This window comes from Pseudophryne corroboree, chromosome 5, assembly GCF_028390025.1.
Source record: "Pseudophryne corroboree isolate aPseCor3 chromosome 5, aPseCor3.hap2, whole genome shotgun sequence".
Lineage (NCBI taxonomy): Eukaryota > Metazoa > Chordata > Amphibia > Anura > Myobatrachidae > Pseudophryne > Pseudophryne corroboree.
In genome coordinates, this window is record NC_086448.1 from 181,591,214 (window position 1) to 181,617,217 (window position 26,004).

At 46.2% G+C, this 26,004-nt stretch overlaps 1 protein-coding gene across 4 annotated transcripts in view; it reads right to left on the minus strand.

Annotated features, from left to right (window-relative positions):
• NCAPG2 (non-SMC condensin II complex subunit G2) overlaps positions 1-26,004 on the minus strand; it is a 205,291-nt gene that overhangs the window by 76,052 nt on the left and 103,235 nt on the right. For all 4 annotated transcript variants that reach the window (XM_063921910.1, XM_063921913.1, XM_063921912.1 and 1 more), the window contains exons 13-16: positions 21,736-21,888; positions 20,665-20,887; positions 20,454-20,557; positions 17,864-18,037 (exon numbers count right to left, since the gene is read on the minus strand). In XM_063921910.1, coding sequence (XP_063777980.1) covers positions 17,864-18,037; positions 20,454-20,557; positions 20,665-20,887; positions 21,736-21,888 — 654 coding nt within the window. The remainder of the gene's footprint in view (positions 1-17,863; positions 18,038-20,453; positions 20,558-20,664; positions 20,888-21,735; positions 21,889-26,004) is intronic.

Genomic DNA, 26,004 nt, shown 5'->3' on the forward strand with positions numbered 1-26,004 from the left:
GCACTGGGACGGGCGCCCAGCATCCTCTACGGACTAGCAGAAAAAGATTTACCGGTAGGTTTAAAATCTTATTTTCTCTTACGTCCTAGAGGATGCTGGGGACTCCGTAAGAACCGTGGGGTTTATACCAAAGCTCCCAACCGGGCGGGAGAGTGCGGATGACTCTGCAGCACCGACTGAGCAAACGCAAGGTCCTCATCAGCCAGGGTATCAAACTTGTAGAATTTAGCAAAAGTGTTTGAACCCGACCCAGTAGCTGCTCGGCAAAGCTGTAATGCCGAGATACCTCGGGCAGCCGCCCAAGAAGAGCCCACCTTCCTAGTGGAATGGGCCTTTACTGAATTCGGTAAGGGAAATCCAGCCGTAGAATGAGCCTACTGAATCTTGTTACAGATCCAGCGAGCAATAGTCTGCTTAGAAGCAGGAGCGCCAACCTTGCTGGCTGCATAAAGGACAAACAGAGCCTCTGTTTTCCTAACCCTAGCAGTCCTGGCTACATAAATCTTTAAGGACCTGACATCCAGGGACTTAGAGTCCTCCCAGTCCCCTGTAGCCACAGGCACCACAATAGGTTGGTTCATATGAAATGAAGAAACCACCTTAGGCAAAAATTGAGGACGAGTCCTCAACTCCGCTCTATCCACATGGAAAATCAAATAGGGGCTCTTGTGGGACAAGGCCGCCAATTCGGACAGCCGCCTTGCAGATGCCAAGGCCAATAACATGACCACCTTCCACGTGAGAAATTTTAATTCAACCGTTTGAAGAGGCTCAAACCAGTGAGATTTCAGGAAACTTAACACCACGTTAAGGTCCCACGGTGCCACTGGAGGCACAAAGGGGGTCTGGATGTGCAGCACTCCCTTCACAAACGTCTGAACTTCTGGGAGAGAAGCCAATTACTTCTGAAAGAATATAGATAGGGTCGAAATCTGTACCTTAATGGAGCCTAACTTCAGGCCCATATCCACTCCTGTCTGTAGAAAGTGGAGAAACCGGCCCAGATGGAAAACTTCCGTAGGAGCATTCTTGGCTTCACACCAACATACATACTTCCTCCAGATACGGTGATAATGTTTCGCCGTCACCTCCTTCCTAGCCTTTATCAGAGTAGGGATGACTTCCTCCGGAATACCCTCCCCAGCTAGGATTCGGTGTTCAACCTCCATGCCGTCAAACGTAACCGCGGTAAGTCTTGGAACACGCAGGGCCCCTGCTGTAACAGGTCCTCCCTGAGAGGAAGAGACAACGGATCTTCTGTGAGCATTTCCTGAAGATTTGAGTACCAGGCCCTTCGAGGCCAACCTGAAACAATGAGTATTGTCTGCACTCTTTTTTGTCTTATGACTCTCAATATTTTTGAGATGAGAGGAAGAGGAGGAAACACATAGACCGACTGAAACACCCATGGTGTCACCAGGGCATCTACTGCTACTGCCTGAGAATCCCGTGACCTGGCACAATACCTCCGAAGCTTCTTGTTGAGGCGTGACGCCATCATGTCTATTTGAGGAATTCCCCAAAGACTTGTTATCTCTGCAAAAACTTCTTGATGAAATCCCCACTCTCCTGGATGGAGATCTTGTCTGCTGAGGAAGTCTGCTTCCCAGTTGTCCACTCCCGGAATGAAGACCGCTGACATAGCGCTTACGTGATTTTCCGTCCAGCAAAGAATCCTGGTGGCTTCCGCCATCGCCACTCTGCTCCTTGTCCCGCCTTGGCGGTTTACATGAGCCACGGCTGTGACGTTGTCTGATTGAATCAGAACCGGTAGGTCGCGAAGAAGATTCTCCGCTTGTCGTAGGCTGTTGTATATGGCCCTCAATTCCAGTATGTTGATGTGTAGACAAGCCTCCTGGCTTGACCATGGTCCCTGAAAATTTCTTCCTTGAGTGACTGCTCCCCATCCTCGGAGGCTCGCGTCCGTGGTCACCAGAACCCAGTCTTGAATGCCGAACCTGCGACCCTCTAGAAGGTGAGCACTCTGCAGCCACCACAGGAGAGACACCCTGGCCCTGGGAGACAGTGTTATTTTCTGATATATTTGTAGATGGGACCCGGACCACTTGTCCAGAAGGTCCCAATGAAAAGTCCTCGCATGAAACCTGCCGAAGGGGATGGCCTCGTAGGCTGCCACCATTTTTCCCACAACTCGAGTGCATTGCTGAACAGACACTCTTTTTGGTTTTAGCAGGTCTCTGACCATGTTCTGGCGATCATGGGCTTTTTCCAATGGGAGAAAAACCCTCTTTTGTTCCGTGTCCAGAATCATGCCTAGGAATGATAGCCGAGTCGTTGGAACCAATTGTGACTTAGGCAGATTGAGAATTCAACCGTGCTGTTGCAGCACTCTCCGGGAGAGCGACACGCTCTTCAGCAATTGATCTCTCAATCTCACCTTTATCAGGAGATTGTCCAAGTATGGGATAATTGTGACTCCCTGCTTGCGCAGGAGCACCATCATTTCCGCCATCACCTTGGTGAAAATCCTCGGGGCCGTGGAAAGCCCAAACGGCAACGTCTGAAACTGGTAATGACAGTCCTGTACAGCAAATCTCAGGTACTCCTGATGAGGGGGATATATGGGGACATGAAGGTAAGCATCCTTTATGTCTAGTGACACCATAAAATCCCCCCCTTCCAGGCTGAATATTACAGCTCGGAGCGATTCCATCTTGAATTTGAACTTTTTCAAGTACAGGTTTAGGGATTTTAGATTTAAAATGGGTCTGACCGAACCATCCAGCTTCGAGACCACAAACAGGGTTGAATAATACCCAGGGGAACCTTGACAACCACTTGTTGTTGACACAGCTTTTGAACTGCAGCTAACACTACTTCACTCTCTGGGGATGAAGCTGGCAAGGCCGACTTGAAAAATCGGCGAGGGGGCACCTCTTCGAATTCCAGCTTCTAGCCTTGGGAAACAATTTCCATCGCCCAAGGATCCACGTCTGAAAGAACCCAGATCTGGCTGAAAAGTCGAAGGCGTGCCCCCACTGGTGTGAACTCCCTTAGGGGAGCCCCAGCATCATGCAGTGGATTTTGTAGAAGCCGGGGAGGACTTCTGCTCCTGGGAACTAGCCAAGCAGGTGTTCTCTTTCCTCTACCCTTACCTCTGGCAAGGAAGGAGGAACCCTGACCTCTTCTGGACTTATGCGACCGAAAGGACTGCATCTGATACTGTGGAGTTTTCGTTTGCTGTTGGGGAACAAAAGGTAAAAAGGTAGATTTACCCGCGGTAGCTGTGGAAACCAGGTCCGCGAGCCCCTCCCCAAACAACACTTCACCCTTATAAGGTAAAACCTCCATATGCTTTTTTGAGTCCGCATCACCCGTCCATTGGTGGGTCCATAGAGCTCGTCTCGCAGAAATAGCCATGGCATTGGCTCTGGAACCCAGCAGCCCAATGTCTCTTTGAGCGTCCCTCATATACAAGACTGCGTCTTTAATGTGGGCTAAGGTTAATAAAATGGTATCCCTGTCTAGGGTATCAAGGTCAGTCGACAAGGTATCTGTCCATGCTGCCACTGCGCTACATACCCATGCCGACGCTATTGCCGGTCTGAGCAAAGCACCTGTATGCGCATGCGGTCAGCAGGATCCTTAAGGGCTGCCGTGTCTGGAGACGGTAGCGCCACCTTCTTGGACAGGCGTGTTAAAGCTTTGTCCACCCTGGGAGAGGATACCCAACGTACCCTGTCCTGTGTAGGGAAAGGATACGCCATTAGAACCCTTTGGGGAATCTGCAGTTTTTTATTTGGAGTTTACCAAGATTTTTCAAATAACTCGTTAAGCTCATGAGATGGGGGAAAAGTTACCTCAGGTTTCTTTTCCTTAAACATGTGTACCCTCATGTCAGGGACCGAGGGGTCATCAGTGATATGCAAAATATCTTTTATTGCAATAATCATACACTGAATATTTTTTTGCCGATGATGCAAGATTACTTGGGTGTAATCTTGCATCATCGTAGTCGACACTGGAGTCAGAATCCGTGTCGGTACCAGTATCTATTATTTGGGATAGGGGACGTTTTTGAGACCAAGAAGGGCCCTATGACCCGGTCCAATCCGTGGATTGACGCCCTGTTTTCTCCCTGGACTCTGCTTTGTCCAGTCTCTTATGTAATGAGGCCACACTTGCATTTAACATATGCCACATGTCCATCCAATCATGCGTCGAGAGACACACCACTCATCTGCTCCACCTCCTCCTTGGACGAGCCTTCCGCTTCAGATATGCCGACACGCACGTACCGACACCCACACACACACAGGGATATAACTATAAGGGGACAATTCCCCAACCAGGCCTTTTGGAGAGTCAGAGAGAGTATGCCAGCACACACCCAGCGCCAACTGACACTGGAATAAAACCAGATAGCGCATTTATATATATCTCAATGTGTATACACTCACTGCGCCAATAACGGTGCCCCCCCCCCTCTTTCAAGCCCTCTGTCACCGAGTTCAGCAGGGGAGAGTCCGGGGAGCCAGTTTCTCTGCAGCATTCTGTGGAGAAAATGGCGCTGTTAATGCTAAGGAATCAAGCTCCGCCCCCACCAGCGGCGGGCTTCAGTCCCGCTTCAATATTCAAAAAATGGCAGGGGATTCTGTATTTACTGCCTCAGCTGCCTAATTGCCAGTCCAGAAGTTCATTGCTGCCCAGGGCGCCCCCCCTGCGCCCTGCACCCATCAGTGCCTGTTCTGCGTGTGTAATGTGTCTTCTGCCGCCTTGAAGTCTTCTTTTCTTCTCATACTCACCCGGCTTCTATCTTCCGGCTCTGCGAGGAGGACGGCGGCGCGGCTCCGGGACGAACGGCAGGGTGAGACCTGCATTCCGACTCCCTCTGGAGTTAATGGTGTCCAGTAGCCTAAGAAGCAGAGCCTATCAGTTAAGTAGGTCTGCTTCTCTCTCCTCAGTCCCACCATACAGGGAGCCTGTTGCCAGCAGTGCTCCCTGAACATAAAAAATCTAACAAAATTCTTTAATCAGAGAAACTCAGGAGAGCTCCCCTGTAACGCACCCTATCTCCTCTGGGCACAAAATCTAACTGTCTGGAGGAGGGGAATAGAGGGAGGAGCCAGTGCACACCCATACTAAAAGTTCTTTATAGTGCCCATGTCTCCTGCGGAGCCCGTCTATACCCCATGGTCCTTACGGAGTCCCCAGCATCCTCTAGGATGTAAGAGAAAGTGACATTAGACTTGTTTTGTATATAGAAAAATGACTGCTGTGACGCAGCGTCCTCTAGAGGGAGCTTTAACACATCCCGTATAGCCAGAATTAGGGGTTCAACACCATGAGCAGAATCAGTATCCTCCCTAACGGGGTCCAGGTCCTCTGCATATCATCATTGGTGTCAGATATTAGAGCAGGCAAACCACGCTTTTCTGGTCCTGCATGAGTGGAGGGGAAATGAGCAACATCTGCTCTAGCAGCTAAATCTGCAACAGCCTGTTGTAGTAGCCGAGTTTTCTTAACATTAGCAGTGAGCTGGGATGACATATCAGACATCATAGCTTTAAAGAGACCCTAGCCAGGAAGGCTCTGGACCCTCTCCCCCCGCCCCTTCACTGATTTGTGAAGATTGGCTGCATTGTTCACATGACACAGAATCAGATGATAATGGAGAGAATCTGGTGTGGCATACACTGCACAGCTTGTGTTTACCCATGTTTTACAGTAAGCACAATGACATACACACAGACAGTAATATATTGCAAGCCTGCCCTACTGTATGTGAGAGGAGACACACAGAGAGAAGAAGGACACCAGCACACCCCTAGCTATACAGCACCAGTGAGGCTGTCAGCTAACTTTATCACAGTAAACACTAATAAATTCTGTCCTGTAGAGGACCCAGATAGTGTACAATAGCAGCTCTCGCCCTTTGTTACACCCTGTACCAGATATCCAGCGTGTCTGAGGAGTCAGGAAGCGCTGTCCATGGCTAATTAAGCAGAGGAAGGTGCCAAAATAGCTCTGATCCCGCTCTGAGTTAGCTCCGCTCCCTCCAATGGCGCCAGAGCTATAGTTATTATTTATACTGGCAATGTCTCCTTTCAGCTTAAAAACATCACAACAAGTGCAAGTCTAAGCGATTGTTAGCCAGTCTACACCAGGTGGGTACCGATCGCTGTGCCCGCGTTCAGGCGCACAGTGAACCGGGGGACCCCCGGTTTGTACTCACCACAGATGTCACCTTTAGGCAGTGTTAGGGATGTGCGGCGTGCTGCGGCTGTGACAGCCAAGGTGCAGTGCCCCGCAGAACAACAACCCCTCAGGACGGTGGTCCTGCAGCTGTGAAGCGGCTCTGCACCTCGTAAGGCCGGTGACCGCCCCCATCCCCCCCCCTAATTCCCACGGTGCAGGTATGCGGTTGCCAAAACAGCATACCGAAAACAGCAAACATTAAAAATAAGATTTTACTTACCGGTAAATCTATTTCTCGTAGTCCGTAGTGGATGCTGGGGACTCCGTAAGGACCATGGGGAATAGACGGGCACCGCAGGAGACAGGGCACTTTAAGAAAGAATTTGGATACTGGTGTGCTCTGGCTCCTCCCTCTATGTCCCTCCTCCAGACCTCAGTTAGAGAAACTGTGCCCGGAAGAGCTGACAGTACAAGGAAAGGATTTTGGAATCCAGGGCAAGACTCATACCAGTCACACCAATCACACCGTATAACTTGTGATAAACTTACCCAGTTAACAGTATGAACAACGGAGCATCAGATCAACCCTGATGCAACCAAACATAACCCTTATTTAAGCAATAACTATATACAAGTATTGCAGAAGAAGTCCGCACTTGGGACGGGCGCCCAGCATCCACTACGGACTACGAGAAATAGATTTACCGGTAAGTAAAATCTTATTTTCTCTAACGTCCTAGTGGATGCTGGGGACTCCGTAAGGACCATGGGGATTATACCAAAGCTCCCAAACGGGCGGGAGAGTGCGGATGACTCTGCAGCACCGAATGAGCAAACACAAGGTCCTCCTCAGCCAGGGTATCAAACTTGTAAAACTTTGCAAAAGTGTTCGAACCTGACCAAGTAGCCGCTCGGCAAAGCTGTAATGCCGAGACCCCTCGGGCAGCCGCCCAAGAAGAGCCCACCTTCCTTGTGGAGTGGGCTTTTACTGATTTTGGAAGCGGCAATCCAGCCGCAGAATGAGCCTGCTGAATCGTGTTACAGATCCAGCGAGCAATAGTTTGCTTTGAAGCAGGAGCACCCAACTTGTTGGGTGCATACAGGATAAACAGCGACTCAGTTTTCCTGACTCTAGCCGTTCTGGCTACATAAACCTTCAAAGCCCTGACCACATCTAGTAACTCGGAATCCTCCAAGTCACGAGTAGCCACAGGCACCACAATAGGTTGGTTCATATGAAAGGATGACACCACTTTTGGCAGAAATTGTGGACGGGTCCGCAATTCTGCCCTGTCCATATGAAAAACCAGATAGGGGCTTTTATGTGACAAAGCCGCTAATTCTGACACACGCCTAGCTGAAGCCAAGGCTAATAGCATGACCACCTTCCACGTGAGAAATTTTAACTCCACGGTTTTGAGTGGCTCAAACCAGTGTGACTTCAGGAAACTCAACACCACGTTAAGATCCCAAGGTGCCACTGGAGGCACAAAAGGAGGCTGAATATGCAGCACTCCTTTTACAAACGTCTGGACTTCAGGAAGAGAAGCCAATTCTTTTTGAAAGAAAATGGATAGGGCCGAAATCTGGACCTTAATGGAACCCAATTTTAGGCCTATAGTCACTCCCGACTGTAGGAAGTGAAGGAACCGGTCCAGCTGGAATTCCTCCGTAGGGGCATTTCTGGCCTCACACCAAGCAACATATTTTCACCATATACGGTGATAATGTTTAGCCGTCACGTCCTTCCTAGCCTTTATCAGCGTAGGAACAACCTCATCCGGAATGCCATTTTCTGCTAGGATCCGGCGTTCAACCGCCATGCCGTCAAACGCAGCCGCGGTAAGTCTTGGAACAGACAGGGCCCCTGTTGCAACAGGTCCTGTCTTAGAGGCAGAGGCCATGGGTCCTCTGTGAGCATTACTTGCAGCTCTGGATACCAAGTCCTTCTTGGCCAATCCGGGACAATGAGTATTGTTCTCACTCTTCTTTTTCTTATGATTCTCAGCACCTTTGGTATGAGAGGAAGAGGAGGAAATATATAAACAGACTGGAACACCCACGGTGTCACTAGTGCGTCTACAGCTATCGCCTGAGGGTCTCTTGACCTGGCGCAATACCTCTGTAGCTTTTTGTTGAGGCGGGATGCCATCATGTCCACCTGTGGCAGTTCCCACCGACTTGCAATCTGCGCGAAGACTTCTTGATGAAGTCCCCACTCTCCCGGGTGGAGGTCGTGCCTGCTGAGGAAGTCTGCTTCCCAGTTGTCCACTCCCGGAATGAACACTGCTGACAGTGCTCTTACGTGATTCTCCGCCCAGCGTAGAATTCTGGTGGCTTCTGCCATCGCCACCCTGCTCCTTGTGCCGCCTTGGCGGTTTACATGAGCCACTGCGGTGATGTTGTCTGACTGAATCAGCACCGATTGGTCGCGAAGCAGGGTCTCCGCTTGACTTAGGGCGTTGTATATGGCCCTTAGTTCCAGGATATTGATGTGAAGGCAAGTCTCCTGACTTGACCACAGACCTTGGAAATTTCTTCCCTGTGTGACTGCCCCCCCACCCTCGGAGGCTTGCATCCGTGGTCACCAGGACCCAGTCCTGAATGCCGAATCTGCGGCCCTCGAGAAGGTGAGCACTCTGCAGCCACCACAGAAGAGACACCCTGGCCCTGGGGGATAGGGTGATCATCTGATGCATCTGTAGATGTGATCCGGACTACTTGTCCAACAGATCCCATTGAAAGGTCCTCGCATGGAACCTGCCAAAGGGAATGGCCTCGTATGATGCCACCATCTTTCCCAGGACTCGCGTGCAGTGATGCACCGACACCTGTTTTGGTTTTAAGAGGTCTCTGACCAGTGATGAGTTCCTGAGCCTTCTCCGTCGGGAGAAAAACCTTCTTCTGGTCTGTGTCCAGAACCATGCCCAGGAAGGGCAGACGCGTCGTAGGAATTAGCTGCGATTTTGGAATATTTAGAATCCAGCCGTGCTGTTGTAACACTTCCCGAGAGCGTGCTACGCTGATCAGCAACTGCTCTCTGGACCTCGCCTTTATGAGGAGATCGTCCAAGTATGTGATAATTGTGACCCCTTGCTTTCGCAGGAGCACCATCATTTCCGCCATTACCTTGGTGAAAATTCTCGGTGCCGTGGAGAGACCAAATGACAACGTCTGGAATTGGTAATGACAATCCTGTACCACAAATCTGAGGTACGCCTGATGAGGTGGATAAATGGGGACATGAAGGTATGCATTCTTTATGTCCAGAGACACGACCGCTCTGAGCGTTTCCATCTTGAACTTGAACCTTTTCAGGTATATGTTCAGGGATTTTAAATTCAATATGGGTCTGACCGAACCGTCCGGTTTCGGAACCACAAACATGGTCGAATAATAACCCTTTCCCTGTTGAAGGAGGGAAACCTTGACCACCACCTGCTGAAGATACAATTTGTGAATTGCAGCTAACACAATTTCCCTCTCTAAGGGGGAAGCTGGCAGGGCCGATTTGAGGTATTGGTGAGGGGGCATCTCTTCGAATTCCAGCTTGTATCCCTGAGACACAATCTCTATTACCCAGGGATCCACCTGGGAGTGAACCCACTTGTGGCTGAAATTTCGGAGACGCGCCCCCACCGGGCCTAGCTCCGCCTGTGGAGCCCCAGCGTCATGCGGTGGATTTAGTAGAAGCCGGGGAGGACTTCTGTTCCTGGAAACTAGCTGTGTTGTGCAGCTTCTTTCCTCTACCCTTGCCTCTGGCAAGAAAGGACGCACCTCGGACTTTCTTGCCTTTTTGTGAACGAAAGGACTGCATTTGGTAATACGGTGCTTTCTTAGGTTGTGAGGGAACATATGGCAAAAAATTTGACTTTCCAGCAGTAGCTGTGGAGACCAGGTCCGAGATACCCTCCCCAAACAATTCCTCACCCTTGTAAGGTAAAACCTCCATGTGCCTTTTTGAGTCGGCATCGCCTGTCCATTGCCGAGTCCACAGGACCCTTCTGGCAGAAATCGACATTGCATTTATTCTAGAGCCCAGTAGGCTAATGTCTCTTTGAGCATCTCTCATATACAGGACAGCGTCTTTTATATGCCCCAGGGTCATAGTATCCTTGTCCAAGGTATCCAGATCCTCAGATAAGGAATCCGTCCATGCTGCTACAGCACTACACACCCAGGCCGACGCAATTGCCGGCATTAGTAAGGTACCTGAATGTGTGTAAATGGACTTCAGGGTACCCTCTTGCTTTCTATCCGCAGCATCTTTTAGGGTGGCCGTATCCTGTGACGGTAGGGCTACCCTCTTGGATAAGCGTGTTAGAGCTTTGTCCACCCTAGGGGAGGATTCCCAGCGTAGCCTGTCCGTTGGCGGGAAAGGATACGCCATAAGCATCCGTTTGGAAATCTGCAGTTTTTTATCTGGAGATTCCCAAGCCTTTTCACATAACTCATTTAGCTCATGTGAAGGGGAAAGGTCACCTCCTGCTTTTTTTCACCATACGTATGAACCCTCTTGTCAGGGACTGGGGTTTCCTCTGTGATGTGCAACACCTCCTTCATTGCTATAATCATATAACGTATAGCTTTAGCCAATTTAGGCTGTAACTTTGCATCATCATAGCCGACACTGGAGTCAGACTCCGTGTCGGTGTCTGTGTCAACAATTTGGGATAGTGGGCGCTTCTGAGACCCTGACGGCCTCTGCGACATAGGATCAGGCATGGGCTGAGACCCTGACTGTCCTAAGGTTTCAACTTTATCCACCCTTTTATGCAAGGAATTAACATTATCATTTAAAACCTTCCACATATCCATCCAATCAGGTGTCGGCGCCGTCAGCGGTGACCCCACATTCATTTGCTCCCGCTCTGCTTCCACATAACCTTCCTCGTCAAACATGTCGACACAAGCGTACCGACACCACACACATACAGGGGATGCTCTTTTTGAAGACAGTTCCCTCCACAAGGCCCTTTGGAGAGACAGAGAGAGAGTATGCCAGCACACACCCCAGCGCTATATGTCCCAGGAATCACACAGTAGTGTTAACCCAGTAGCTGCTGTATATAAAGCTTTTTGCGCCTAATTTATGTGCCCCCCCCCCCCCCCCCCCTCTTTTTACCCTCTTCTACCGTGTTTCTGCAGGGGAGAGCCTGGGGAGCTTCCTCTCAGCGAAGCTGTGGAGAGAAAATGGCGCTGGTGAGTGCTGAGGAAGATGCCCCGCCCCCTCAGCGGCGGGCTTCTGTCCCGCGTTTGTGTGTAAAATAATGGCGGGGGCTCATGCATATATACAGTGTCCAACTGGATATATGCTACTTTTTGCCAAGAGGTTCCTAATTGCTGCCCAGGGCGCCCCCTGCGCCCTGCAGTGACTGGAGTGTGTGGGTTTAATGTGGGAGCAATGGCGTACAGCTGCAGTGCTGAGCGCTACCTCAGTTTGAAGACTGGAGTCTTCTGCCGCCGATTTTGAAGTTTCTTGCTTCCATCACCGGCTTCTGTCTTCCGGCTCTGCGAGGGGGACGGCGGCGCGGCTCCGGGATCGGACGACAAAGGGTGAGATCCTGTGTACGATCCCTCTGGAGCTAATGGTGTCCAGTAGCCTAAGAAGCAGGACCTATCTTCAGTGAGTAGGGCTGCTTCTCTCCCCTTAGTCCCACGCTGCAGAGAGTCTGTTGCCAGCAGATCTCTCTGAAAATAAAAAAACCTAACAAAATACTTTCTTATAGCAAGCTCAGGAGAGCTCACTAAGTAGCACCCAGCTCGTCCGGGCACAGATTCAAACTGAGGTCTGGAGGAGGGACATAGAGGGAGGAGCCAGAGCACACCAGTATCCAAATTCTTTCTTAAAGTGCCCTGTCTCCTGCGGAGCCCGTCTATTCCCCATGGTCCATACGGAGTCCCCAGCATCCACTAGGACGTTAGAGAAAAGCAAATTTAAGAAAACTCTCTGGAGCTGCAGAGTGTGCATCCTCTCCTGAGGGCACTTTTTGCTAAACTGTCTGTGGGAGGGGGCATAGAGGGGAGGAGCCAGCACACCCAGTGGAAGAAATTTAAAGTGCACCAGCTCCTTTGGACCCCGTCTATACCCCATCGTACTAGATTCCCCAATATCCCTTATGGATGCTAGAGAAACAAAACTTCAAACATACTTTCCTGCTTCTAGTACAATTCCTTTGGACTAGTTTTCATTAGAGATGAGCGGGTTCGGATTTACTCGGTTCTTAACGCCAGAATTATCGCAAGATCTTTTTTTCTGGATTTTTCTTATTGGCTAACCAAAACACGTGACGTCCGTGAGCCAATAAGGAGATTCGGGTAAATCCGAGTAAAACCGAACCCGCACATCTCTAGTTTTCATAAAATGATGTCAAACAAGCATTACTGAACTTAGATGAGCAGTCACACATACATTATATGTACAGAGAAAATAAAACTTCTTTGCCATAGGACTTGCTCAATACTAAAAACAATGTAGGTAACTTCTATAAATCTCAGCATGTGTAAATGCACAATGGTTCCTTATAATGTCCTGCTGGCTTGTTAGCCTGACTCATACTTTACAAGAATATGCTCCACTCGCTACACAACATGCAAAGAAAAAAATTATACATTATATAGGAAATGTTTTTTATTTAAAATTGCAACCACATATTTACATTTTTTTACAATTTCAAATAAATAAAGGTAACAGCATATTCCATATGTAGTTCTAAACAAGAATTAAACCAAAACAAAACTTTTACATATACCACATAATCATAAATTATATTTAAACAAAATAGCAAAAACAACCTCTTTATTACTTCCCTTTCCACCGAAACCCTTCTCTTCTGAATCCTCCTCTAGATTCTAAATTTCTAGGCAATCTTTATTTTAAACCTCCTTTCCTTCACATGATATAGGGTAAACTTTTTGATTGTCAGATAGTACAATGCAGATTATTCTGGGCTAAATGTAATAATTCCTTGGCAGCTACTGTACATGAAACACATTGCACAAATATCAAATATGGAACACTGAATTACTTTGTTTTTGTGAAATATCAGTAAAAGCAATCCACCCCTTACTATCTTTAGAATCGGTCAAAGATTGATTTCAGATAACACAAATTACCTTGAAATTTCACAACACACGATTTCTTTCTGATAGCCAAACAATATTGTTAAACTAAAGAAAACAATGCAACATTACTCAGTAAATACTAATATTCTCCGAGTTCATCTGGGGGACATGGATTACATGCTGATGAGAGACTTGTAACAAAGCACTAAATAGATTAATTCACTAGTGAACAAAAGCTATTCTACTCCACATCAGTTATGAGTTACAAATCTTTGTAGGACAAGGTGTAGCCTACAGAATAGATACTTGAGAAAAAACACATACTAAGTATAATGGGTCAGCGCAATGTCCCCTAAATGTACTCGGATAAAAGAAGATTTAACGGTAGGTGCCAAAACCAGTCTTCTCCGTCTGGGTGACAATGACAATCTGTGGATGTATCAAAGCTACTTCTAGGAGAGGGTACGTTTAGACTTAGCCGAACTCAAAACCTTGCGTCTAAAGTTAGAATCCTTAGTTTTACATGAAAAATGATAAAACTTGGGAAATGTGTGAACAGAAGACTATTCAATTACCCGCAGTCAATGACTGTGGGTAATTGTTTCGCCGGGACAATCCAATTGGCCCCGAAGCGGCGTGCTCCTCACCCTGATGCCGGCATTTATCGGGGATTCTGGTTATAATCCGCGATAAATGGCTTACCGGAGGAGAGAACACATGGGATCGAGGGTCCAATTCCTTCCAATCAAAATAGCTTCTAATTGGACACCGCGATAATGACCACCGTCATTAATTGCGATAACCAGACGTTTTGAAAGGAAGAAACAGCATCGGGGCTAGTTGGATACCCCCCTAACTGGATACCCAAAATAATTGTTTGGTGGAAGCTCTTTAACTAACCCCCCCTCCCTCCCCCCAAAAGTATCAACCAATCAGGTGGAATGAGCCCGAGAAAGCTGCTGAATTTGCATTCAGAATGGTTGATCTATCCCACTTGGCTTCAGTAGATTTATCTTTTATGAAGCCAGTGTGCAAACAAACCGATTTACATAGTTTGACAGCTTCGGTAAAGTAAACTTAGCACTAATAAAATCCAAACTGTGTTCTGCAGAAGACTCGGAACGTTTCAATGGCAGGATAATGAATTCCTGATTGCAATGAAAACTAGAAACAACCTTAAGATGAAAAAAAGATTGTTTAGTGTGCAACACTGCCCAATCATCATCAAATACAAAAAATGTAGACCTGCAGATCAGGTACCCTAGCTGAAGTAATAGCTAGAAGACCAACCATTTTCTATGGGCAAAAACCAAAGGCTCTACAGCTGAGCACTGCCGGGTGCAGATATGAACACAGATCTTCTCTTAGAGGAAGTCTCCACTTCTTTCATACTTAATGGGCCCTACAGGCTTGCTGATGTGTGCGGCCGATATGAACAATCTTGTTCAGTAATGAACAATAAATTGGTCATAGCGCTCAGTGTGTATGCACAAACGACGAACGGTGCGCGTCCCCGAGATCGTTCATCGTTGGGGCCGGGTTGTTTATGCCTGCAAGCCAATCTGGACAATATCATCCATATTAGCATGCAGGGCCATGGGGCCGGGTGACATCAGGGAGTGAAGAAACTTCACTCCCCACCCCCAACCCACTGGGTGGTCCATAAGGCACCTTGGCGGCAAATCAGCTAGTGTGTAGGGGGCTTTAGTTGTTATAGTACCAGGCTCTCATTAGCTAATCTTGGAGCACAAGACTGGAATGCATTCCTCTTCACTCTAAAGAATTCAAGGGTGCACTGAAAGGGGAGGAAAGAGATAGCCTAGGTGAATTTCTCATGGGACTGACAGCGCATCTTTAGGAAGGACAGAGTGGAAACTAAGAAATTCCTCTTACCTATTGGTAATTCCTCTTCCCTATTGGTAATTGAGAGCACAGGGACGGTAATGCCCAAGATACAATACTGTAAGATTTTCAATGCTAGGGCACCCCTGTGACTCTGATGATTGATATAAGCTACTGCTATGGTGCTCTACAACGAAGCTAAAAATCGATCTACAACAGCCTGAGCCTTTCTTAGAATATTTATGGGATGCAGAGGCTTGCCCTTGGACCAGACTCTGTAGCCAAAGATGCAGGACCTCAATCCTGAATACTTTCATCTGTTTTGATAGAAGTTCAGTTGAGGATAGAGAATAATCTACCATATGAGAGATCTGCTGAAGTATCAGTCAGAACTTTGGAAAAATTTCTGTCCAGTTTGGCACAGTCACACAGCAATGTTGCCTTATAGCGATTAATTACTCACCTGTCCTGCAGGACAGGTTTTATAATTGTACTTTGCATTGTGGAGCTATGACATGGGTTCAGCCATCTTTCTCCAAGTCAGCTGACTGATCTCTCCAGCACAAGCCCAGCTTTACTGCACATGACCGCTTCTGCCAATTAGCAGCCAGGGCCTCCTATGTAAAGCCTTCCTGGCGCATTACAAATGGCCAGTGCAACTTCCTTGCTACTTGCATGTACTCTTCGTTACAACAAGATCTGTTTCCATTCCTGTATCCAGGTATTTCTACAGTGACAGTGTCTGACACGCCTGTCTGCTCTAGTTCTGCATAAACACACATCCGTCTATTCCTGTGTACAGCTACAGCTCATCAACTACACCCAAAGCTATATGCTATATTCGAGTACTCAAACACTCCTGCTTGTCTGCTATTCCTGCGTGCAGAGTAAAAGTATTCAACCACTCCTGTTTTCACAGTCTGCATCCAGTTGCTGTTCTCTGGCAGAGTGCTTTACAGTATACTGCATCCCAGTGGAAAGACTCATCAGCTGAGCCTACAGACCATGCTCTCTCTCTCCCTGGTAGACTATTGGTCAGGATTTGGCAACTGACTGCTGTATGCTATTTAACCTCAATTTTTTATCTCTGGTCTTCGGTATCACCTAAGGATCATATTAGTCAGCCTCGCTGGAAATGAGCGACTGTTGCCGTTATATATATTCCTGTACTCAAATATGCTTCCTCTCTTACAGAACTTGAGGAGACCTCCAAGTTTCCTCCACATACCTTCCAGCTCCATTAACAACTTAAGTACTTACACACATTCAAAACTAAAACAAATCCTGACAGGCACCAAATGTACCTTTAAAACAAACCCTCTAGAGATAGCATTTGCTGTCTAAGATCTTTCCCAAACTATACATATACCTACCACGGCTGCCGAGATCTTCAAATTCATACAAACTGCATCAAGACACGCGCCTCCCAGATACTCAGATTTAGGGTCATCGGCCTGAAATCTTCCCACCCTGGCCCTGACAATATTCCTATGGCCTTTAAGACCTGGACAGACAGACTTTGTTAGGGCAAAGTGTTGAACCTGCTGCTACAAAGATTTAATACATCTCGCTTCCTGCTTCGCCTTGGCAATACAGGAAGTGCTATAACGGCATGATCCATGGAGCTATAATATATCTCATCCAAAGTCACTAACCTTCCTGCCACTGGCAGCATCTATGATGCTACGTTCGTAAACCTGGAGGGAGGATTCAGAGGTGGACCCCAATGACATGACTACTGCATCTTTGTACACAGAGGTCATAGGAAAATAGGCAGAAGCTGCAGGAGGCATCTTGGGTAAAGAACAGGTTTCTCTGATTGACTGCCTGCGTCCGAAGATGCATCATCAGCTCAACATAGTGACCAGACATTTGAGAAACCCTCAGGTTAATCAGAATGTCCAGCAAAACTACGCTGCTGTTGCCAGTGAAACGGTCACTGGCCACGGCCCAGATAGAAAATAGGGCCGACACAGCAACTCTCCCCCTCCCCATCCTCAAAGACAGTCATTCGTTTAATGTCTGCAGTTGTGCAGTGTCCTACAACGCCAGACAAAATATGCACATGAGCAGCACGGTTCCTGCACAAATCTGCAAACGCTGGTTAATGGTGATTGATTAGCCATTGCACCCATCTCTAAATCAGGGCCCTGATGTGGCATTGAGGCAAGAGGAACATTTATTCACTATTAAGTTCTGAGTCCAGGGTGCCCTGACCTTGACCCCATGCTATTAGTGTCAAAAAGATAGAAGAAGAAGAAATACATTTAAGGTTACGTCATTACATTTGATTCAAAAGCACGATTGTGACATCAATACAGAATAACCAAAATGAACTGAACCTGTTGCTGGTACCACAAATATACAACACTAAGTATTCACTAAATTATATTTTCTGTTTTCTAATTCATATCTTTACTTGTGTGCTTAGCTATGGTTTTACTTGTATAATACTGTTTTTATGATGTTGATAAGTGTGGTAATATAAAGAAAAAACAAAACACCATAACATATTTAAGAACTTCAATGCAATTTCTACGAATAAGCTGGCTACCGATGCAACAATTTAGGATTTCGAATTAACAGCTTTATAAGTAAATATTTACATTGGAACAGTTCCATTACTAAAGTTATTAACATGATTAGAATTTTTACTTCCAAATAAAATAAAAATATTACTAATATTTTTACTATTCCATATTGTATCGCTGTCTGACATGAAATTCTTCTAATGTAAATACAACCGAGACAGAGTGCAGAAAAAAAATCAAAAATATATCAATTAATGTATCCTTACCTTAAACATTCTAAAATAACCAGGCAGCGCAACAGCAAATTTGCTTATAGTGAACTTTTTAGCCTCATCATTATTATTGAGAGCATTTCTGATACTGCGCCATAAAATGACTACAATTTCCAGTAAACTCGCTATAGATGCAGCGTCTTCTGTAGACAGCACATTCTCCAACACCTAAAAACAATGAAACAAAATTATTCCTATGTGTAAATACTAGTGTGAATAAATAAATAATAATAATTAAAAAAAAAAAAAAAAACACAACACTCTCCAAGTAGGTATTCTGTAGCATACATAGCCTGACAGGTTTATGCAGTAATTGCAACTACTTGGAACTGCTAAGGTGTGGTTCACTAAAGTCTAAATCAGGGGTGCTCGACATGCAGCGTTCACACCCAAACAGTATTGTGCAATTATTAACAAACACTTTAATCAGTTTAAATCGGATTATTTGATGAAAAAGTCCCATCTAATCCGATCAATTTGAGTATTAAGCAGGGTAAACACTATACAATATACTGGATGCTACTGTGATCTGCGACTGATCGACCCAATTAAGCGTTTGATGAATTGGGTGTTTACATCGCCCCACTGCATGTGATGTACGTCCAAAGGGACAATTCCACAGCGGACACAGTGTCAGTACATGCAGCATGTAATATGTGGATACACTGTTGATCGTGCAGTGGGTATGGGTGTGATGCATCATTACATCGCTGGATAGCACCGTCATTAGGTGTGTACCCAGCTTTACAGTAACATCTTGGTCTAATGTAGGCCTATAAAATGAGCATGATTTCTCTGGACAAAGGATACAAGCAAGCAGTTACCCCAGCCCCACACCAATAAAGTTACACTGTAGGATGGTACTGTAGTTGTTACTGCAACATAAATCTAGCTAGATCATACTCCAATTCTTTTAGGGATAGAACTTATTTAACTTGTACAAAACATAGCTTTTAACTTAAGATGACTGACCAAGCAAATAATTTTGAAAGAATACTTTTTAGAAACCAAGGTTCCGATAAAGTCACATGCAGTCGCACAAGGGTGTTCAGCCTTATGGGCATGTTATGAGAGCGTAGTGAATGTGTCGCTGAAGTGTTTGCGTACACAGACAGACAATCAACTAGATGGAAAGTCTGCCCCTGCCACAGGGCTGATGCAATTATCGACAGCGCAATCAGTGGTGGCAAATAAAGACGCACTAGGTGGTAGGACACAGTCTTCAAATGCTGGCACTGGGTGTCTCAATCCTTGCACATTTATATGGATGTACACCCAGAAAGTATTGTGTAGAGGTTGGGTTCGTGTCAACATACCAACGGCGGGATCCTGGCTTTTAGATGGCCGCCATGAAGGGGGGGGGGGGGGGGGGGGGGAGAGGAGAGTAGTCCCTGTTAGTCTATCTGGTTGAAGGCCCATTAGCAAGTAGTACATAGTAAGCTCCCTATCCTGAGGGCATATGCTTAGTTATTACAACAGCTCTGCTTTCAGAGATGGAATTTTCTCTTAATGGACACTATGAAATCATTGACAAGCAGCAACAGAGGACAATAAATCATTCTATAGCACCCCATAAAGATGTGCTGTCTGTATCTCTGCAGAAATAGGCCCAGTGCTCTAGAAGCTTTGTCAGAGACACACAGACAATCGCTGAAAGGAAAATCAGGCGTTAGGAGGAGGTTAACACTCACCTACACTACTGTAATTACACCAATTACAATGAATTCCCCAATGTAAAATAAATTCCTGCAAATTGTTATTAAAATTAGTTTTTCAATCTTCTGAATAGGTTTCATATTTTAGAAAGTGTACAGCACAGGTTGAGTATCCCATAACCAAATATTCCGAAATACGGAATATTCCGAAATACAGACTTTTTTTGAGTGAGAGTGAGATAGTGAAACCTTTGTTTTCTGATGGCTCAATCTACATAGACTTTGCTTAATACACAAAGTTATTAAAAATATTGTATTAAATGACCTTCAGGCTGTGTGTATAAGGTCAGTCCCGCGTTCATGTAGTGGTTTCTACATAAACCCGGGACTGAACTAATATGTAAGTTCGTCTCCATAGCCCGCTGTGTGATATTGTTAGGAATTTACCCGGAAGCGCAAAAGGTGGGTCACCACTCTTTGACTCTTTATTGGCTTGTTGGGAGAGGGTGCTTCTTCTGTGATTTAGCCACTTGCGTGCATCTGGGGAGCGCAAAAGGAGATTAATCTATATTTTTCCTGTTTGTATTGTGTGTATAAGGTGTATATGAAACATAAATGAATTGTGTGACTGTAGACACACTTTGTTTAATGCACAGTTATAAAAAATATTGGCTAAAATTACCTTCAGGCTGTGTGTATAAGGTGTATATGTAACATAAATGCATTCTGTGCTTAGATTTAGGTCCCATCACCATGATATCTCATTATGGTATGCAATTATTCCAAAATACGGAAAAATCCGATATCCAAAATACCTCTGGTCCCAAGCATTTTGGATAAGGGATACTCAACCTGTATTACATTTTGCATGTAGAAATGAAAAAAAAAAAAAAAAAAAGACACCGGAGCAATAGGAAAATCCCACTTACGCTCTTATTCTTTTCACGATCTTCCACATTCTCTTCATCTTCACTATTAATGGTTTTCTGCAAGCAGGCATTTAAACAGCGCCTTATAGTGAGCATTAGTTTAACTGGAGATGCAAAAAGGATTATGTTAGATAATGCAGATGGATGCAATTAAAAAGAAAATGAATAAAAGGAAAATAGTTGATGAAATGTAGTAATGTGCCATGTTTACCGATGTTTGTAGGTGCTGTGTGCTCAGAGGCGTATTGATAAAACCTACGCGCAGCTCCTGGATTCATTTGTACTAGAGATATGCACCGCTCACACCAGATTTCTTCTGGTTGATTAACAGGAAAGAAGGAATTAAACATGAGATTGACAAGACGGCGACAGACGGGGCGTGAATCTATTTCAAGACGAGCTAAAATGTGTTCCATTGGGCACATCTTCCAAAACTAAGAAGAAAAAAGGAAAGCCATAACACGTAATTAATCAAAATTTGCAGACTACCCACAGCAACAAAAAGTCCAAAATGAAATAAAATGACCCAATAATATTGTGACCACATGGTACAAAGTGCATGGTAACATTTGCAAGTAAGGTCTTTGGAGATAATGGTGAAGTCGCCAAGACAGGATCACCAAGTAACAAGTCCACGCGACACAAAATGCAGAGCGGATACAGAATTCCCCCCTAAAAGGTGGTAGGTATACATTAAGAAGCCTAATTTATTGAATATGTCATTTATGAGCAAATCATATAGCTGGAAAAGATTAGTCATACATCAATGTGATTGCAATTTCAATAATTCCCCAACGAGTTCTTGAAATTACACCCCTCCCTCCAGGGTGAAATGGACTATTACACATGCTGAATTTTCCCAATATGCTGATCATGACCAAAAATGATCAGGATCAGCAAGACGGGAATTTTAACTTGAATTTCCCCGACAGACGGCCAATCTCGTAGGGTATGGAAATCAGCCGCCTGATGTACACTGTGGGGCCCTTAGCCCTAGATCACATGGAAGACTGGTTACTTCAACAATTTTTGAATAGCAGAAGCAGAGAGACTACTTTCTTACTGCAATACTCAGGATATGTACTGGGAATCAGGTAAGGATCCAAGCCATACAGCTCTCTACAGACAATTCTTGACATTGAGGTAAAAGGTGAATACCGATTTGGTTCGCTTTCACTTTTTTACATGACTATTGAAGGAAATTAACCTCCTTTAACCATTCATTCAAAGCAGATATGCAATTTGGACCACTTATCCTCTTATTAATACAGTTCTAGAGTACCTTTGCAGCTCGGACAGCCTTCATCTTAAGGAGCATGTCAACAAATGCCACGCGAACCTTCTCTGAATTATCGTGGAGACTGTTCTTCAGCGTTGGCAGCATCTGTTCTAATAATGGATGACTTAACTTGTTCTCCAAAAGGATGGTCAGGCTCTGGAAAAGAAAAATATAAATATTATATTCGTACTTTACTTATAGGAAGGCCCCATCTTTGAGACACAAACTCATAAGATGCAGTATTGAGCAAGTGTAAGACATCAAAGCTTTCATAGATGTGGCCTCTGACTGATGTGCAGGACAGTAAAGGGCAACAGTAAAAATAGGATTTTAGTACCTACCGGTAAATCCTTTTCTCTTAGTCCGTAGAGGATGCTGGGGACTCCGTAAGGACCATGGGGTATAGACGGATCCGCAGGAGCCTGGGCACACTATAAAAGACTTAAACTGGGTGTGAACTGGCTCCTACCTCTATGCCCCTCCTCCAGACCTCAGTTAGAAAACTGTGCCCAGGAGAGATGGACATTTCGAGGAAAGAATTTATAAACACGGTTAGTGTCATACCAGCTCACACCACGAACACACCGCAGAACGTGGCATTCAATAGAAAACCAGCCTACGGCATGAAAAATACACAGCCACATGCTGATAGAATATGTACCACCACCTGTGTGCCAACACAACCAATAATAAGACACCGCATGCCATGGCATGTACAACGTCAGCAACAGTCTGACAGAGAAGAAACACCACTAGAGTGTAACCAAAAACAATAACTGCACAGTACGCACTGGGACGGGCGCCCAGCATCCTCTTCGGACTAACAGAAAAGGATTTACCGGTAGGTACTAAAATCCTATTTTCTCAAACATCTTAGAGGATGCTGGGGACTCCAATGCACAAAATGGAAAGCTGCTCAATCAGATTGTGATGTCACTCAGGTGCTAAAAGGGAGGGGTAATTCTGTGTAAGAAAAAACAATTTGTGTTCCCTAATGCACACTGAGTGAGAAATAATAATACTACATAATAGTCAGATAATACGGAGATCTTAGTTGCGTATATCTGCAGATATAGGGTTAAGCCCCCAGGCCGTTCGGCAAGGCGTCTCCGTCACTGGGGGTCCCTAACGCTAGGTATGGGTCCGGGGTGCAGGACCCCATCACGTCGGCACAGGTCGGCTACCCCAGGTCAGCACACAAGTGAAAGTTAATAGGGGTTAATAAGAAGCACAGAAGTGCTATGTAAGTGTAGTGCGATAAAAAGTATACAAAAATATATACAAAGTGATAGGGAAAATCATAAGTGTTAATAAAGTGTTAGGGTGTGCCGACCTGAAGCCGCCCAGCCATACCGACACAGGGGCCACCGCACCCCACCCCATAAATAATAAGAATTTACTTACCGATAATTCTATTTCTCGGAGTCCGTAGTGGATGCTGGGGTTCCTGAAAGGACCATGGGGAATAACGGCTCCGCAGGAGACAGGGCACAAAAGTAAAGCTTTTACAGGTCAGGTGGTGTGTACTGGCTCCTCCCCCCATGACCCTCCTCCAGACTCCAGTTAGGTACTGTGCCCGGACGAGCGTACACAATAAGGGAGGATTTTGAATCCCGGGTAAGACTCATACCAGCCACACCAATCACACCGTACAACTTGTGATCTAAACCCAGTTAACAGTATGATAACAGAGGAGCCTCTGAAAGATGGCTTCCTAAACAATAACCCGAATTAGTTAACAATAACTATGTACAAGTATTGCAGATAATCCGCACTTGGGATGGGCGCCCAGCATCCACTACGGACTCCGAGAAATAGAATTATCGGTAAGTAAATTCTTATTTTCTCTATCGTCCTAAGTGGATGCTGGGGTTCCTGAAAGGACCATGGGGATTATACCAAAGCTCCCAAACGGGCGGGAGAGTGCGGATGACTCTGCAGCACCGAATGAGAGAACTCCAGGTCCTCCTTTGCCAGGGTATCAAATTTGTAAAAATTTACAAACGTGTTCTCCCCTGACCACGTAGCTGCTCGGCAGAGTTGTAATGCCGAGACCCCTCGGGCAGCCGCCCAAGATGAGCCCACCTTCCTTGCGGAATGGGCCTTAACAGATTTAGGCTGTGGCAGGCCTGCCACAGAATGTACAAGTTGAATTTTGTTACAAATCCAACGAGCAATCGACTGCTTAGAAGCAGGTGCACCCAACTTGTTGGGTGCATACAGTATAAACAGCGAGTCAGATTTTCTGACTCCAGCCGTCCTTTAAATGTATATTTTTAAGGCTCTGACAACGTCCAACAACTTGGAGTCCTTCAAGTCGTCTGTAGCCGCAGGCACTACAATAGGCTGGTTCAGGTGAAACGCTGATACCACCTTAGGGAGAAAATGCGGACGCGTCCGCAGCTCTGCCCTATGTCGAATGGAAAATTAAATAAGGGCTTTTATAAAACAAAGCCGCCAGTTCAGATACTCTCCCGGCCGAAGCCAGGGCCAGTAACATAGTCACTTTCCATGTGAGATATTTCAAATCCACATTCTTTAGTGGTTCAAACCAATTGGATTTGAGGAAATCTAAAACTACATTTAGATCCCACGGTGCCACCTTAGGCACCACAGGAGGCTGTATATGCAGTACTCCTTTGATAAAAATCTGGACCTCAGGGACTGAGGCCAATTCTTTTTGGAAGAATATTGATAGGGCCGAAATTTGAACCTTAATAGATCCCAATTTGAGACCCATAGACAATCCTGATTGCAGGAAATGTAGGAAAACGACCCAGTTGAAATTCCTCCATCGGAGCACTCCGCTGCTCGCACCACGCAACACATTTTCGCCAAATACGGCGATAATGCTTCGCGGTGACTTCCTTCCTTGCCTTTATCAAGGTAGGAATGACTTCTTCTGGAATGCCTTTTCCTTTTAGGATCTGGCATTCAAACGCCATGCCGTCAAACGCAGCCGCGGTAATTCTTGAAAAAGACAAGTACCCTGCTGAAGCAGGTCCCTTCTCAGAAGTAGAGGCCACGGATCGTCCGTGACCATCTCTTGAAGTTCCGGGTACCAAGTCCTTCTTGGCCAATCCGGAGCCACTAGTCTTACTCCTCTTTGCCGTATAATCCTCAATACCTTTGGTATGAGAGGCAGAGGAGGAAACACATACACCGACTGGTACACCCAAGGTGTTACCAGCGCGTCCACAGCTATTGCCTGCGGATCTCTTGACCTGGCGCAATACCTGTCCAGTGTTTTGTTGAGGCGAGACGCCATCATGTCCACCATTGGTTTTACCCAACGGTTTAATAGCATGTGGAAAACTTCTGGATGAAGTCCCCACTCTCCCGGGTGAAGGTCGTGTCTGCTGAGGAAGTCTGCTTCCCAGTTGTCCACGCCCGGGATGAATACTGCTGACAGTGCTATCACGTGATTCTCCGCCCAGCGAAGGATCCTGGCAGCTTCTGCCATTGCCCTCCTGCTTCTTGTGCCGCCCTGTCTGTTTACATGGGCGACTGCCGTGATGTTGTCCGACTGGATCAACACCGGTCTTCCTTGAAGCAGAGGTTCCGCCTGGCTTAGAGCATTGTAGATTGCTCTTAGTTCCAGAATGCTTATGTGAAGAGACTTTTTCAGGCTCGACCACACTCCCTGGAAATTTCTTCCCTGTGTGACTGCTCCCCAGCCTCTCAGGCTGGCCTCCGTGGTCACCAGGATCCAATCCTGCATGCCGAAACTGCGGCCCTCCAATAGATGAGCCTCCTGCAACCACCACAGAAGGGATACCCTTGTCCTCGGCGACAGGGTTATCCGCAGGTGCATCTGAAGATGCGACCCTGACCATTTGTCCAACAGATCCCTTTGCATGGAATCTGCCGAAAGGGATTGCTTCGTAAGAAGCTACCATTTTTTTTTCCAGGACTCTTGTGCATTGATGTACAGACACCTTTCCTGGTTTTAGGAGGTTCCTGACCAGGTCAGATAACTCCTTGGCTTTTTCTTCGGGAAGAAAAATAAGATTTTACTTACCGATAAATCTATTTCTCGTAGTCCGTAGTGGATGCTGGGGACTCCGTCAGGACCATGGGGAATAGCGGGCTCCGCAGGAGACAGGGCACATCCAAAAAGCTCTTTAGGTCACATGGTGTGTACTGGCTCCTCCCCCTATGACCCTCCTCCAGGCTTCAGTTAGGTACTGTGCCCGGACGAGCGTACACAATAAGGAAGGATCTTGAATCCCGGGTAAGACTCATACCAGCCACACCAATCACACCGTACAA